We start from the raw sequence: 17,205 nt of genomic DNA on the forward strand, positions 1-17,205 counted from the left end.
AGGAAAACTAATACCAATCCTTCTCAAAATTTTCCAAAGAATTGAAAAAGAGGGAAAACCTACTATGCTTACATGACTATTCTATGAAGCCAGAATTATGCTGATACCAAAGCCAGACAAAAGAACCTACAATAAAACTACAGACCAATATCCTTTTATGGACACTGATGCAAAAATTCTCAACAAAATACTAGCAAACCTAACTGAGCAGTGTATTAAATGAAGTATACATTTCGATCAAGTGGGATTTATTCCTGGAAAGCAAGCATGCTTCAACATATGTAAATTGATCAATGTAATACACCACATTAACTGAATGAAAGGAAAAAACACACGACATCTCTATTGATGCAGGAAAAGAATTTGACAAAATTCAACACCCTTTCATGATAAAAACACTCAGCAAACAAGAGAAGGAAACTACCTCAATGTAATGAAAGCTATATATTAAAAACCCACAGGGAACATCATATTCAATTGTAAAAGACTGAAAGCTTTTCCTCTAAGATCAGGAACAAGGCAAGGATGTCCAGTTTTGCCCTTTCTATTCAACATAGTACTGGAAATTCTAACCAGAGCAATTAGGCAAGAAAAAGAAATAAAAGGTACCCAAACTGGAAAGGAAGAATTAAAATCATCTCTGTCCACAGATGACCTGATGTTATATGTAGAAAACCCCAAATATTCCACCAAAAAATGTTAAAATTAATAAATGAATTTGTTGTCAAACCCAAGTTCATGTGCCCAATGCACAGTGAAGCCAAAGAAATCAAAACATCGGAGTTTGGAGTGGAGAAAGGTATTGAGAAGGCTAAGCAAGGAAAGTGGGACGGCTCATGCTCAAAAGACCCAAAATCCCTGATGGTTTTGGGGGAAGTTTTTATAGGCAAAATTTGGGGGGAGGTCTGCAGGGTGTGTGACCTTCCTCTGATTGGTTGGTGGTGAGGTAACAGAGTGGTGGTCCAGGAATCTTCCTTCTGTTTCCAACCAGTCTGGGGTCCATGTGCTTATGTTCAGCCTAAACTTACCATCCCCCACCTGGGTGGGGGCCTTAGTTCCCGTAGAAAAACTCAGAGATATGTATCAGATTGTTATGCATATTTCTTGAGGGGGAACTGGGACCCTGCCCCATTGTTGTACTATTCATTCTTTCTGCATTCCCTCATTCCTCTAATAAGTAACTGTTTTGATATGCCGTTTGGAACTCAGGGAGGGTCTCAGAGGTTGAAACCTTTTTCCTACAGACAAGAATTGGGTGGGGGGTAGGGCATGGAAAGCCTTTTGTACCTGGGAGGCCCCATAGGGTCCTGCTTGGTTTCAAATTCAGCAAAGTAGCAGGATACAAAGTCAACACACAAAAATCAGTTGCATTTCAATATATTAGCAGTGAACCATCTGAAAAGGAAATTATAAAAACAATTCCATTTACAATAGTATCAAAAAGATTAAAATTCTTAGGAATTAACTTAACCAAGGAGGGGAAAGACATGTACAATGAAAACTGCAAAACATTGCTGAGAGAAATTAAAGAGGACATAAATAAATGGAAACACATCCCTGTTCATGGATTGGAAGATTTAATAAAGTTAAGATGTCAGTACTGCCCAGAGCAATCTATAGATTCGATGTAATCCCTGTCAAAATCCCAATGAATTTTTTTTTTTACAAAAATAGAAAAACCCATCCTAAAATTCACTTGGAATCTCAAGGGACTCCAAATAGCCAAAACAATCTTGAAAAACAAAAGTAAAGCTGGAGGACTGGGGCTTCCCTGGTGGCACAGTGGTTAAGAATCTGCCTGCCAACGCAGGGGACACTGGTTCAAGCCCTGGGCCGGGAAGATCTCACATGCCGTGGAGCAACTAAGCCCGTGTGCCACAACTACTGAGCCTGAGTGCTGCAACTACTGAAGCCCACGTGCCGAGAGCCCATGCTCCGCAACAAGAGAAGCCACCGCAATGAGAAGCTCACGCACCACAACAAAGAGTAGCCCCCGCTCACTGCAACTAGAGAAAGCCCACGCACAGCAACAAAGACCCAATGCAGCCAAAAAAAAAAAAAAAAAAAAGCTGGAGGACTCACACTTCCTGCTTTCAAAACTTGCTACAAAGCCACAGTAATCAAGGCAGTGTGATACTGGCATAAAGACAGATATATGGAATAGAATAGAGAGTCCAGAAATAAACCCTCCCATATATGATCAAATGTTTTTTGACAAGGGAGCCAAGACCCTTCAATGGAGGAAAGGACAGTCTTTTAATAAATGGTGCTGAGAAAACTGGATATTTACATACAAAAGGGTGAGAAGTTGGACCCTTAACTAACGTCATGTACAAAAATGAACTCAAAATGGATCAAAGACCTAAAAAATATAAAACTCTTAGAAGAAAACTTAGGGCAAAAGCTTTATGACGTTGTATTTGGTAATGATTTCTTGGATATAACACTAAAGATACAAACAATAAAAGAAAAAATAGACATATTGGACTTCATGAAACAAAAATTTTGTGCATCAAAATACAGTAGCAATAGAGTAACAAAGCAACCCACTGAATGGGAGAAAATATTTTAAAATCATGTATCTGATAAGGGATTAATATCCAGATTATATATTATGGAACTCCTAAAACTCAACAACAAAAAAGCCAAAAACCTGATTTTAAAATGGGCAAAAGACTTAAATAGACATTTCTCCAAAGATGATATACAAATGGCCAATAAACTCATGAAAAGATGCTCCGCATCACTAATCATTAGGAAAATGGAAATCAAAGCTACAATGTTTTTAACTCATTCCCATTAGGATAGCTACTATCAAAAAATCAGAAAATAAGTGTTGGTGAGGATATGGAGACATTGAAACTCTTGTGCACTATTGATAGAAATGTTAAATGGTGCAGCTGCTGTGGAAAACAGAACAGCAGTTCCTTAAAAAACTAAAAATAGAATGATCCAGCAATCCAGCAATATATGATCCAGCAATTCCACTTGTGGGTATATACCCAAAAGAAGTAAAAGCAAGGTCTTGAAGAGCTTTGTGTACACCCATGTTCATAGCAGCATTATTGATCATAGCTAAAACATGGAAGCAATCCGTGTGTCTATAAACAGATGAATGGATAAGCAAAATGTGGTATGTACATGTGATGGATATTACTCACTTTAAAAAGGAAGGAAAATCTGGTATATGCTACAACATGAATGAACCTTGAGGATGGTATGCTAAGTAAAATAAGCCTGATCCAAAGGACAAATATTGTAGATTCCACTTATATGAGATACTTAATCAAAATCATAGTGACAGAAAGTAAAATGGTGGTTGCCAGGGGCTGGGGGGAAGGGAGAGAGAATGGAGAGTTGTTATTTAATGACAGTTTTATAAGATGAAAGGAATTATGGAGATGGGTGGTGGTGATGGTTGCACAAAATCATGCATGTATTTGATACCACGGAACTGTACACTTAAAAATGGTTAAGATGGTAAATTTTATGTTATGTATATTTTACCACAATAAAAAAAACTGAAAAGAAATTGGAAAAACAAACCAAGACAGCAACAAAAACAGCCAACTGCACAAGCAAGCTGGGTGGAGGATAAGAGGGGAAAAATAAGACTTATTTATATGATATGTTTTAATTCAGAAGTCAGCAAACTACGGCTCATGAGCCAAATCCAGCCAGTTGACTGTTTTTGTAAAGTTTACATCTTTTCAGTATACATATAAAATATATGTCAATATGTATATTATATATATGTGTGTATATAATATATATTTTTGCTCCACGGAGGTATATCTAGATGACTAAGAAATCCAGCTGACATCTTCTTCCTCTTGCCTCTGTGTCTCTATGTGAGCAAGAGCCACACACTTGGCTGCAAGAAAGTCATGGTCAGGTGTGAAGGAGGGAGAAGATCTATACAACTTTGCATTCATCACGGCAGTGGAACATCTACAAATTACCCCCCTCTACACCCAAATTACTGCAGTTTACATAAACTGCAAACTATAAAAAGCAGTAAAGGGACTTCCCTGGTGGTGCAGTGGTTAAGAATCTGCCTGCCAATGCAGGGGACTCAGGTTCGAGCCCTGGTCCAGGAAGATCTCACATGCTGTGGAGCAGCTAAGCCCATGCGCCACAACTACTGAGCCTGTGCTCTAGAGCCCACGAACCACAACTACTGAGCCTGTGTGCTACAACTACTGAAGCCCGCATGCCTAGAGCCTGTGCTCCGCAACAAGAGAAGCCATCGCAATGAGAAGCCCACACACCGCAAGGAAGAGCAGCCCCTGAAAGCCTGTGCGCAGCAATGAAAATCCAACGCAGCCAATAAATAAATAAATTTATTTTTTTAAAAAAAGCAATAAAATGTGCTTTGTGTTGGGCCCTGGGTGCATAAACTGAAACTAAATTTGATCTAATAAACTTTAATAATGTAAAAAGCTCTTGAACCTGGAGGTGGGAAACTGATTTTGTAAAATCTTTCTGTTTTTTGAAATCATTATAGATTCATAGGAAGTTGCAAAGATAGTACAAAAAGGTCCCAAGTTCCTTTTGCCCAGTTTCCCCCAATGGTTGCAACTTATGTAATGCCCAGTGGTTACATCTTACATATGGTATCAAAATCAGGAAACTGACATTGGTACAATGTTTGTGTATAATTCTATGTCATTTCATCACCTGTGTAGATTTGTGTAACCACCACTGCAATCAAGATACAGAACTATTCCTTCACCGCAAAGACCCCCTCCAGCTACTCGTTTATAATCACACCTACTCCCTCCCTCACATCACCCCTGACCCCTGGCCCTCAATAATTTGTCCTTCATCTCTTGAAGAGACTGAGTTTTAAATTCAGCTTCTGACCCTGCCAGCTGTGTGACCTTGGATAGGTCACTTCTCTTTTCTGGACTTTGATCATCACATAAGACAAGGTTGGATTACATCAGCATTTCTCTCAAAATTCCACAGGGTTTACGAAAAGGAAAACAGGGTTTTATGGTGAAATAAACTAGGGACATTCTGCTTTACATAATGATAAGGTGACTTCTTTGCTGTCAATTCTCAGTCATTTAATATGCTAAGGTGAATTGTGAATCATTCAGTGTGAGATGTGTATGCAGCATTTTTCCAAATTTATTTGAACACAGAATGCCATTCCCTCCTTTTAAAAATACCTTCTAGGGGCTTCCCTGGTGGCACAGTGGTTGAGAATCTGCCTGCCAATGCAGGGGACATGGGTTCGAGCCCTGGTCTGGGAAGATCCCACATGCCGCGGAGCAACTAGGCCCGTGAGCCACAACTACTGAGCCTGCGCGTCTGGAGCCTGTGCTCCATAACAAGAGGCCGCGATAGTGAGAGGCCCGCGCACCGCGATGAAGAGTGGCCCCCACTTGCTGCAACTAGAGAAAGGCCTCGCACAGAAACGAAGACCCAACACAGCTAAAAATAAATTAAAAAAAAAATACAGGAGTCCATATATTTAAATAAATAAATAAATAAACAAAATAAAATAAAAATACCTTCTAGAACTACTTTTTTAGGGATTATACTTTGAGATATGTTGTTTCAGAGGATCTCCGAGGTGCCTTCCAGATGAGAATGTCTTCTATGACTTCTATAGGGGGTTGAATTGTGCCCTCAAAAGACATCTCCACTCAGAAGCCCAGAATGTGACCTTATTTGGAATAAGGGTCTTTGCAGATGTAATTAAGGTAAGGATCTTGAAGTGAGATCATCCTGGATTAGGGTGAGCCCTAAATCCAACGAAAAATGTCTTTATGAGAGACAGGAAAGAAGGACACGCATAGACACAGAGGAAAAGGCCGTGTGAAGACGAGGGCAGAGATCGCAGGCAGCCAGAAGCCAAGGACTGCCAAGGATCGCCCGCAGCCCCCAGAAGCCGCAAGAGGGCATGGAATGGATTCTTCCTCAGAGCCTCCAGAAGGAACCAACCCTGCCCAAACTTTGATTTCAGACTTTTGGCCTCCAGAACTGTGAGAGAATTAATTTTTGTTGTTTTAAGCCCTCCAGGTTGTGGTTATTTGTTCTGACAGCCCTAAGAAATGCATATACCCATTGTTAAGAATCCTGGGGATTTTGAAGCCAAGAGGGGTCTCCTTTAAGTGTCTTGAGCCACCAAGCTCCTTCCCTACTTAGGGTCTTTGCACATGCTGGCCTCTCTGCCATGAGCACGCTTCTGCATGTTCTCTCATGTCACTCTACCTCTCTTTCTTCTGGCGTTAGTTCAGTGTCGTCTCCTTAGAGTGATCATGCCCAACCTCCCCGTCTAAAGCAGCCCACCCCATCTTCTCTAACACTACATGTGTACCTTTTCTTCCCAGCACTTAGCCCACTGGGTAACCACAGTTTCATTTGTTGGGTTGTTTGACTAGCGTCTGTTCTCCATGAGGGCAGGAACAGTGTCTAGTTTGTGGGCCTCGTTTACCCAGGCTCTGGGATCGTGCCTGACACGTGAGAGGTGTTCACTGAGTATTCAGTGAAAAAAAGAAAGAAAGGGAGGAAGGGAGAGAGAGAAAGAACACAGCAACTCCTTGTGGATCAAGGGCCTGGCATCACACAGACAGCACTGGGGGCGGGGGGGGGGGGGCATGTGCAAGGCCCGGCAGCTCCTCTCTTGGATGTTTCTCTTGCAGGACCTTTTGGGTGTTGCTTCTGAGGCAGCTGTCGGCTGCTGGTATTGAGTCCACAGTGAGGCTGCCCCCTTGCCCAGCATTGTTCTACACTCTGGATGGGAGCATGAACATGGCAGATCCCAGCTCTGAGGGGCGTTGGCCCAGAGAGGTGAAAGGTACTATAAACACAGAAGCACATAAATAAGGTGATTTCCAGTATGGGGCCAAACTGTGAAGACAATAAAATAGGGTAGTGTAACAGAGTGGGCCTCGGGGGTGGGGGTGGGGGTGCTACTTTCTGCAGGTGGTCAGGGGACGCTTCTTTAAGGAGATGACAGTCGAACTGGAAGCAGAATGATGAAAAGCTGGCAGCCTGGTGAAGTTCCCGAGAGAAGTACAGAGGGAGGGGCTCCAAGCAGAAAGCCACTTCAGGCCCTGAGCCAGGCTGATCTGGGACAGTCAAAGCTGGAATGCCATGAGCAGGGAGGAGCTGGAAGGGGCCACACCTGGTAAGTCCTGCAGGCCACAGCCAGGGGCTGGAGTTTATTCCAAGTACAACGGGCAACTGTCAGAAGCCTTTAAGCGGGGGAGTGACTTATTTATGCTTACTTATGCTTTAGAAAGATCTTGGCTGCAGTGAACAGGATGAACTGCAGGGGGTGAGATGGAGGCCAGTTAGGACATCAGTAGGACCGCCTAGGCTAGTCTTGACAGTGACTTTGTCTAGGGCTGTAGTGGTGAAATGGTGAGAAGGGGACATGGATCTATTCTGGAGGCAGGATGAGGGGGTGAGGGAAAGAGGGAAATTAGAATAATTCAGTTCTTGGGCCTGAACAGCAGGCTGGCAGGTAGTACCATCTATTTATGATGGGACAACTTGGGAAGGACTGGATTTGGGGTGGGGTGGAGGGAAATTAGAACCTAGTTTGGACTATGAAATGCATCCAAGTGGAGAAGTTAGGTAGTTAAATATCTAAGTCTGGATCTCAGGGGAGAAGTCTCAGCCAGAGAGAAAGATTTGTGATTCATCAGACAATAGATGGTCTATGAAACCACAGAACTGGCTGAGACCCACTACAGGAGTGAGTGAAGGTGAAGACAAGAGGCCCAAAGACAGAGCCTCGAGTCAACTGTCATTCAGAGCTGGTGGAGGGGGAGGAAAGTGAAGGAGCCAGAAAAGGAACAGCAGTGCAGGACAAAAACCAGGGAAACTGGCATCAGAGAAGTCCAGACAAGAAGGTTCTTCAAGAAGGAGGAAATGGCCAAATGTGTCAAATGCCCAGACACTGAGTAAATGAGGCTTGAGAATTGACCTTTGACTTCAGCAAGATGTAGGTGATGTGGACAAGAGCCATTTCATGGGGACAAAGGGCTGACTGGAGCAGGGTAAAGTGAGAACGGGAGGGATGAGAGTATCAAGGAGGGTTTCTCTAAGACAGGTCATGGGACACAGTGATGCACCTGCACAGGTGATAATGATAAAGGTCCAGTAATGAGGGAGAGATAGCTGATGCAGGAATTACTGCAGGAGTGAGGTCCTGAGAAGCTTGGAGGTGTGGAATCCAGCTGGAGGTGTGGAATGCAGTTTCCACTGTAGCCAGAGGTGGTGGTGGGGATGGGGGCAGAATTGGGTGGTTCTTGTGTGATGGCAACCAATTTTCCTCTGAAGTCTGTGGTGCCATCACCACCTGAAATTGAGGTTGGGAGATTAGAGTAGAATTAGTCATCTCAAGAGTGAGGAAGTAAAGCTTCTAAGGCATTGAGGGTCCACTTGGCTTGTGGGCTCTAGAGCACAGGCTCAGTAGTTGTGGCGCACGGGCGTAGTTGCTCCGCGGCATGTGGGATCTTCCCGGACCAGGGCTCGAACCCGTGTCCCCTGCATTGGCAGGCGGATTCTCAACCACTGCGCCACCAGGGAAGCCCCCTCGCTTGAGATTTGTAGTTTTGATTTGGAAGTGAGTCCAGTTGCACAGGTGTACTGGTTCTTGAGCAGAAGTTGGTTCCAACCAGGGTTTGGGATTTTTCCAGCTGAGTACAATGGATGCAGAAAAGGGTAAAGGAGTTGGATGCAGGGCAGTGATTATCAGGAGGGATCCAGGACTCTAAGCTGGGTAAGGGCAGTGAGGATGTAGCTGATGGCACGGCAGGAGGCTAAGGCCAATGGCTCGGAGGTCTCAGTGGGCTCAGAGTCACTGGCGTGGAGCTAATAACAGTACCTGAGCTGGAGGAATAGGAGGTGATGGTCAGGGGGTGGGAGGGTTGAAGTTACCAGGGATGACAAGATCAGGTGTGTCCACTTGAGGGTGTGGCCGAGGTGTGGCTGGGAAGAAGCTGCTGGAATCAAGGAGGGCCTCTGAATTCTCTTAGCTTCTCAGCCCCTCCCCACATGCGAGTCAGAGAGCAACCTCCTACTGGGGCGGGAGGGGGTACACCTCTTCATTGTGCAAACTGGGGCTGAGACCTGAGGATGCTGGATGCTGAAGCTCAAATGTCAGAGGCTGGAGTTCTGACTCTGAGTCCCGGGGTGAGGGAGGATTCTTGATGTCATCCTTCCTCCCAGCTTCCACAGCAGCAGGGCCCCTTTCTCCTCCTCCCTCCTCCCGCCTCCCGCCTGCTCCCTGCCTCACAGCTTTTCCTGCACTGCCCAGTCCTCTGGAGAGCGCCTGCAGACAGAAGGGCAAGTCCACAGCCACAAGGAGCGCCTTCTTGAAGGTAACCAGGCTGCATGTGGCATTGAAATGTCTGTGGCAGAATTTCACATTTGTTCCCTCACTCACTTAGGTAATCATTCATTCACCGGTTAAGTGATTTCACCTTTCGGTTGTTCTTCCTTAGGTCTGAGCTGCTAGAGCAAGCTCAAGGGATGAATTCTCAGTCGCCGTGGGACTGCTCATCCACGCGGTCCGCCAGCCAGACGTTCGACATGCACTGAGTGCCCATCACTGTCCTGCATAGCTGCGACATACCGGCATCACGTGACCTCACACATCTGGCAGGTCCCGTGTCCATCGCTTATCTATTCCCTGGGTCCCATACATGTGTGTGTGCCACATCTGAATCTGAGTCCTTTGAGCCTCTTCCTCATAGCAGGGCAGATAATGCATGAATCACCACCGATCAAAGTTCATATGATGAGTCTTCATTAACTTCTGAAGCCGCCTATATTTTCCGTTAGAGAGATCTTTTAAAAATTTGTGAAAGTCATGCTTGCTCATTGTGAAAAATGTAAACAATGACAAAGCACACAAAGTAAAAAACCACTTCCATCCCTCCATCCCACAGTGCCAACCACTGTTTAAAATGTGGCAAATGTGGTTTAATTTATATCCTTCTAGATCTTTTCTATACATTTGCAAAGGGGGAAAACATATATATTATATGATGAAGTCTATGTTTACAGATTGAGATCATAGACTATTGTTCTGCAACTTGCCTTTTCTCTGTAGCAATAAATGATGGACATCGTGCCAGGTCAGTGCTTCAGATCCACTTCATTCTCTTTAAAGGCTGCAGAGCCTTCTCAATATGGAGGGACCTGGTTGGTATATTTAACAGGCTATCAACGGACATTAAGGGTATTTTTCATTTACCCCCAGCTACAATGCTGCGATGGATATCTCTTAAAGCTTTTTTTTTTTTAACATCTTTATTGGCATATAATTGCTTTACAATGGTGTGTTAGTTTCTGCTTTATAACAAAGTGAATCAGCTATACATATACATATATCCCCATATCTCCTCCCTCTTGTGTCTCCCTCCCTCCCACCCTCCCTATCTCACCCCTCTAGGTGGTCACAAAGCACCAAGCTGATCTCCCTGTGCTATGCGACTGCTTCCCACTAGCTGTTTTACATTTGGTAGTGTATATATGTACATGCCACTCTCTCACTTTGTCCCAGCTTACCCTTCCCCCTTCCCATGTCCTCAAGTCCATTCTCTAGTAGGTCTGCGTCTTTATTCCCGTCCTGCCCCTAGGTTCTTCATGACTGTTTTTTCTTTTTAGATTCCGTATATATGTGTTAGCATATGGTATTTGTTTTTCTCTTTCTGACTTACTTCACTCTGTATGACAGACTCTAGGTCCATCCACCTCACTACAAATAACTCAATTTCATTTCTTTTTATGGCTGAGTAATATTCCACTGTATATATCTTTAAGCTCTTTTGTATGAGCATTTCTGAAGGATCATTCCTGGAAGTGGAATTGCTGGGTCATGTGCATTTAAAATTTTAATGGCTACCCAGGGCCAGGCATAGCGTCAGACACATAGTAGGGTCTTTGTAAGTATCTGTGGCATGAATGGATACTGCTGGATTGCCCTCCAGGAAAAACACACTATTTCCACTCCCACCAACAGCAAACAGAGAGCCATAGAACTGACAATTTCTGCTACTAGGTCCCAGCCCCGCTGGGCTTCATGACAACCACTTTCCTCCAGGCCACTCTGCTGTTGCTGGGAAGGATTTAAAGACCCTATGTCATGTCACCTTCGGTGAAAGGCAGGCAGCATCCAGGCAGAGGGTGACCTCCTCTCCCAGGTCTGCAAAGGCCATGGCTTAACATCCTCCCACTGGGGTGGGTGTTTACCAGTGAGGGCAACGTCAGCTCTGGGACTTCTCTAATGGGAACTCGCCATGTTTACACAAGCACCCACATATCTTCCTGATCAACCTCTGAAACTGAAGGGAAACTTCCTATGGCTGGGCTCACTCCACTGCCAACTCTGGAACTCTGTTGTCAGTAACTGCTGTTCTTCCTCTGGGGCCTCGTCTCCAGCAGGAACCCCCGGCCAGACAGCCCGTTTCTAGCATCTTTGGGGCTGGGTGTGCCATCTCCCTGCCCCTGGCCCTGTCACCTGCCTGGGTCCTGATGCCCCAAGAAAATTATTGGGAGAGCCCCGGAGGAGGCCAGCACACCGGAGCCAGTTCTACCTCTGACCCTCGCAGGAACTTTGGCCAGCATTGCTCTGTGCCCTCTGCCTGGGGAGGAAGGCTGGCATTCAGAGGCTGCCGGGAAGCAGTGCAAAGGCCAGGTCAGGTGGAGGGGCCCAGGCCTCCTGAGCCCCCAAGATGCTGGCGTGGGGGTGTCTCTCACACTGCGTGTCCCACGCCAGGCTTCCAGCTCCACACTCTGCTGCAGGCCCCCGCAGGGATAACGCCCTGTGAAGACTCTGCCATGCTGCAATGGTGAGCGCCTCTTTTCTCTTCGGGTGCTTAACCCCGCAGATGGGGCTGAGGCGGTGGTGCCCAGAACCACGCGGGACTGGAGAAGGGCAGATCTGCTCTCTGTCCTCCCTCCAGAGATTCCAGGGTGGGGCAGATCAAGGTCTTCCAGGCCCTGCCCCAGCTCGCCTCCCCACTGCCCCCTCCCACTGCCCCCTCCCCACCCCCGTGGTGAGAGAGTCAGAGAGCTGAGCTCTATGTGTCCCAAGGGAAAGCAGCCGGAGGGTAGGATGAGGAAGCACACAGTGGTCACTCCCACCCCATCCCCATTCCCCGTCCAGGCTCTGTGGCACCCAGAGACCTCAGGAACCAGAGGTCAAAGCATCTGCCAAGATCCTCTCCCGGAGGGTGGCCCACAGCTGTACTGTCCTCCCAGGCTCATCAGTGGTGGGATTTCAGGCACAGTGACCCCCCCCCCCAAGCCGTGTCCCCCAGCATTGCCTGGGCTCACCTCCCCACACAGTCAGAGGCAGACTCTCAGATTTAGTGAGAACTCATGTTGCAGGGGAGGGGAGGGTACAATGGGGTCTTCTCTAGTCAGGTAGAATGGAAAGCAGAGCCCAGGTAGAGCTCAGGCAGTCCTGTCTCCCAGAGTGCATCAGCGCCCTGCAAAACATCTCAGAGCTGGCCGTCCAGTCCACACTCGTACCGCCAGAGCGCAGCTCCCTCCACTCTCAGAGCAGCTCGTTCCACCGCTGGGCACCTCCAGCTGTTCACACTTTCCTCCAGGCAGCCTCTACCTTGCAACGGCGGGTGAGGGAGGGGTGGACATGTCACTCCAGACCAGCCCTTGGGACAAGAGAAGCAACTGGCGTGGAACCGGGGTAGGAAAAGCAATAAGTTAAAGCCAAGAATGGCCAGAGGTCTGGCACGACGGGCGGGGGCGAGTCTCTGGCTTGATCCAGGAGGCCCTGGGGAGGAGGCGGCCGATGACAAGGTTCCAGGCAGGAGGTGGTTCAGAAGGTGGGGTTGTCGATGCCGCTGTGCACCCCGGCGTGTTCTTCAGGCCTGAAGCTGTAGGGAGGGGGTGGCTCCACGGGAGGCAGACCCACGACGGGCTTCAGGATAATCTGCAGGGAAAGGAGGGGACAGAGACTTCTCAGGGCCTGCCACTGGCCACTGCCACCCATGTGCCGGTGGTGGCATGTCTACCAGGGAGAAGGGTGACCCGACGCTGGTGGCAGAGCCCTCCCTAGGGCCCAGAGGCTTGGCATAAGGACACCCTCCACTGCCCCCGTTGCTCTAAAAATCTGAATGGGGAGGCACAGAGAGCCGAGGGACAGGGCAGGGGTTGGGGTGGATACCCACCTCACTGTAGGGGGGTGGGGGCTCAGAAATGGATGCTGTGACCCTCTCTGCGGGAGTAATGGGGGGCCGTTCTGGGGGCCCCTCATGATCCGCTGGGGGGTCCTGCTCCGATTTTCTGCAGTTGCGACAGAAGCGCTTAGCCAGGCCACAGATGCACAAGAGGGGTATGATGATCAGAAAGACGATGACAAAGATCCTGGGGTAAGGAACCACCAACATCAGCCTGAGTCTCCAGCCATCCCCGCTGCACCTCCCTCCCTCCCCTGACCTACACCCACCCCTCAGCAGGAAGTCCAGTCCAGTCCTGTGTGGGCCAGAGGAACTGGCCCAAGGCTCACCTCAAGGGGCCAGAGAAGAGCTCGTACTGCTCTGGCTGGTACTCTTGGCAGCAGCTGTTACCACAGCAGTTGAACCCTTTAGGGCAGGTGCTGTGGACCGGGTCAGAGAGAGGCCATTGGTACCAAGGTGGGGAGGCAGAAGGATCCCAGCTTCCCTAAAACTCACCCGTGCGCTCAGGGCACGAGCCACACCCCTAGCAGGGTGGAGGTACAGGCCCCCCTGGGCTCAGTGGGAGGAACCTGGGGCTGGGATCAGGACCTGGGTTTCAGGCTCAGCTCACTACTGGCCTCGTGCACTCGTGCCAAGTTACATTCCTTGCTGGGCCTCACTTTCCTCATCTATAAGATGGGTGTAATGAAGGTCCTGTCGACCTCACTGGGCAGGTGTGGGGACTGAGTGTTGTAGTGGCTACAACATCACTCTAAGGAGGTGTAGAGGGAGAGGGACAGTGGGGAGGGTCCAGGAGCTAATTCCAGGAGGAGTGAGCTGGTGCTGGTGCCCACGGAGCAGGAGGTGGGAGGGACACGGTGTTCCTGGAACATCCAGGGCTGACTGGTGGAAACACTTGGCTGCCCAGAGGCCACCCGCCTCAGCCCCTCCTCATGGTGCTTGGGCTTCTTAGTGTTCATAGAGTGAGAGCGTTTGCCCTCGCTTCCAGGGGACCCTCAGAGGGGAGATGGACCAAGAATGGAGTAAGAAGGATGGGGATTGGCCCGCAAATGTGAAACTGCCCGTCGCTAGGCTGGTGGAAGGAGTGAGGGGTGGAGTCTCCCTCTCTGAGTGGGGGTATGGTTTCTGGCTAGAAGGGGAGAGGGTGAGGATGATGAAGGCAGGCAGGGCAGGATTTGGGATGTCTCCTCCCCACACTGGAAGTTACAGCCCAAATCCCAGACTTACAAGAAGAGACCACATGTGGCTGCAGCCTGTGGAAGAAAAGAGGCGGAGGTTTGGGTCATAAACTGGGGGCTGGGGTTTCCACCCAGATGCTGCCCAGGTACCTCACTGCTAGCAGGTCCCAGAGGATCAGCATCTTCCCCCACACCTGCTTTCCACCTCCTTGCACATGTTCCCCGGGTCGGTGGCTGCAGCCCCGGCGCCACCTCGTGGCCCCAGCTCTCCTTCCTCTTCTCACCACACCTCCTGCCACATTTGCTCACCCCCAGGTCTGTAAGCTCACGCCTTTTCACCATCCTTCCAATCCATCCCCGCCACGGCCAGGCCTCCAGCAACCCCCGCGCCCACCCCGTCACTCCCAACACGGCTGCAGGTTTCTATCCCACAAATCTGAACACCTAAAACCTTGCTGGAAGCCTCCTTCAGTGGCTCCCTGGGGCCCAGACACCATGACCAGCCCTATCCCCCATTCCCACTCCCCCTGGCCCTCCTGCACACCCACCCGCTGGGAGTTCTCTGAGCACGTCTGGCTGTTTTACACATGCCTGCAGGAACAAGCTCCTCCCTCCCTCCCTCTTTTGCACTAGTTCTGTGCCACATGGAGGCTATCATTACGGAATTTAACCTGATTAATAGCAAATATGTGCATAAGCCCTGCTTGGAAAGTTCTTTCCCCAGGTATCTGAGAGGCTGGCTCCAGCACCTTCTCTGACCATCTTACTTAAAATTACATCTACTCCCCCAAAGCACTCCCTTTCCCCTAACTGTGCTTACTTTATCTGCATAGCTCTTGTCAACATCTAACATGCTATATATTTTACTTTACCTTGCTACTTGTTTGTCTCCTCAGTAGAATGTAAACCCCACCAGGGGAGGGATTTTTGTCTATTGAAAACCAATAGGGATTTTGGCAGAATGAATGAAAGAGCACTGACAACCTGGTTTCATTTCATCCTGGCTGCTCCCAGACCGTGGGGGAGGAATGCAGGTAGAGGAACACAGCAAACGGGAGGTTATCTGTCACCCCACCCCAGCCTCCAGGGAGATAAACAACCATGGCTCAAGAATAAGAAGCCAACTTTGGCAAGACCACCATGTCTTTTTTTTTTTTTTTGGCCGCGCCACCAGCATGCAGGATCTTAGTTCCCTGACCAGGGATCAAACCCGTGCATCCTGCAGCGGAAGCGTGCAGTCTTAACCACTGTACTGCCAGGGAAGTCCCAAGACCACCATATCTTTATACCTTGAAATAACAGTTTAACTGTTAATGACAACAACAATAAAGCTAAGAATACCAGTGACAGCCAATAATAGTTGGGCTGATTCCCACAAGTCTTGGCCAGTGGGGTCAGGAGCAGGAATGAACCCCTGCAGGTTGGCCCAGAGAGGGTAAGGTGACTGCAGAGTTGGGGACAGCCCAAGGGGTCCAGGCACTCAGTGTACCTCCTTTCCCTCAGATCCCATCCCCTGTCCCTCCCCCCTCTCCTGGCCCCCAACTAAGAAAGACAAACAATGAACAGGTTTACTGAATTAATCTTGAGCTCCTGTTTGGAGGAGTAGGGGATCCTCTCCCAGATTCTCTCCCCCCACCCCCATTTTAAACAGGTGGTGGTCTCGACTGAGGTGGTATCAAGTGTTGGGGTAATCTTGGGCAGTTTCAACTTATTTACATGTGGACTGGGGGCATTAACAGCCTGCCCCCTGGAGTTGTTGGGAGGAACCAACAAAAGGATGCTCAGCCTAGTGCTGGCACAAACCCACCGCTGGTGATAGAGAAGGAGTAACAGGGCTTCTGGAGCAGAGCCGCTCAGCAGTCAGTGAATGCTGTGGGGAGCAGGCCTGGGCCTTCCCTCAGACTCTTACATAGAAGTTAAAAACGCATGTTCTAGACCTATGTCAGTTTCTAGGATAATCTCCCATCCCAAAACTGGATAGACTGCCCCCATCACTGGGGCAGGGAGGGATGAGGAGGTGTTGAAACCCTGCCTCATCCTTGGAAATCACAGGTTTCAGAGGTCACCCCAGCCTTGGGTCAGGCAGCCAGATCAAATCCTATGACCAGCTGGAATCCTACCCCCACTCCTAGAAAGGGAAGAGGGAGCCTCCTTTCCTCTGGGGCACAAGCAGAGAAACACAGTCCAAGAGAGGGCTAGGACTTCCCCAAGGTCACCCAGCACTGTGAAGAATGGAGCTGGGGAGATAGGCTGGCCAGGCGTCCAGATCTCAGTCCAGACCTCAGGCCCTCCGCTAGTCCCCGCTTTCTGATGCAGCGAGAACAAGCCAAGGCTAACGTGAGGGTCAAAGTCCCCACTCACCAAGAGGAGCTAAGCGTCAGATGGCGGTGGGCACGAGTAGTTCCCACGACACAGTCCCCCACGAGGTGAAGGAACCCAGGCCTTCTCAGGGCCTCCCTCTGCTCTTACCTCCCCGGCAAAAAGAGAAAGGAAGTTGCTAACTGCATGTGGTCAGGAGGAAATCCTGACAATGGAAGGTGGTGATCGGGAGCCAGAAGCAGGCCCCTGACCCACAAGAGTAGGGCCCCGAAAGTTCCACAGTTTTACCTCCCAAGCGCTCACCTGTTGGAGGCCGGCCAGCAGGCCAAGCAGCAAGGTGGGTACTAGGCCGGGGACCCAGGTGTCTGACATCCTGGCACGGGGGCCACTGAGCTTCCGTGTGTAGGGGGAGGAGGGGAGAGGCGGGGCCGCGACCTATCCCACGACTCTCCACCTATAGGGCCCCGCCTCGGGATGGGGGCGGAGCTGATGCACCGGGGGTGGGCCGGACCCGGGAAGGGAGGGGGAGGGGG

General features: G+C 49.0%; 1 protein-coding gene across 5 annotated transcripts; it reads right to left on the reverse strand.

Moving 5' to 3' along the window:
- Positions 1 to 12,333: 12,333 nt before the first annotated feature.
- On the reverse strand, positions 12,334 to 17,073 carry TMEM92 (transmembrane protein 92). 5 transcript variants are annotated; one of them, XM_082441230.1, is made up of 6 exons: positions 16,976 to 17,066; positions 15,303 to 15,357; positions 14,403 to 14,428; positions 13,505 to 13,594; positions 13,167 to 13,362; positions 12,334 to 12,928 (listed from the first exon to the last, which is right to left on the reverse strand). In XM_082441230.1, the coding sequence occupies exons 2-6, from the start codon at positions 15,345 to 15,347 to the stop codon at positions 12,815 to 12,817; spliced, it is 471 nt and encodes a 156-aa protein (XP_082297356.1). In that variant the 5' UTR covers positions 15,348 to 15,357; positions 16,976 to 17,066; the 3' UTR covers positions 12,334 to 12,814. The 5 variants fall into 5 exon arrangements, with proteins under 5 accessions (XP_082297356.1, XP_082297355.1, XP_082297353.1 ...); XM_082441229.1 differs by having other exon boundaries at positions 15,303 to 15,434; positions 16,976 to 17,061; XM_082441227.1 differs by lacking the exon at positions 15,303 to 15,357 and having other exon boundaries at positions 16,976 to 17,073.
- Positions 17,074 to 17,205: the final 132 nt, after the last annotated feature.

This window comes from Balaenoptera physalus (genome assembly GCF_965194825.1).
Source record: "Balaenoptera physalus genome assembly, chromosome: 20".
Lineage (NCBI taxonomy): Eukaryota > Metazoa > Chordata > Mammalia > Artiodactyla > Balaenopteridae > Balaenoptera > Balaenoptera physalus.

Bases quoted from the DNA above. Each gene is read 5' to 3' on its own strand.
- TMEM92 (XM_082441226.1), bottom strand. From the start codon at position 14,695: ATGGTGAAAAGGCGTGAGCTTACAGACCTGGGGGTGAGCAAATGTGGC. The intron at 13,595-14,402 runs GTAAGTCTGGGA...CCCGGTCCACAG, and splicing joins GCCACATGTGGTCTCTTCTT to CACCTGCCCTAAAGGGTTCA. The intron at 12,929-13,166 runs GTGGGTATCCAC...CTTTCCCTGCAG, and splicing joins CCCCACCCCCCTACAGTGAG to ATTATCCTGAAGCCCGTCGT.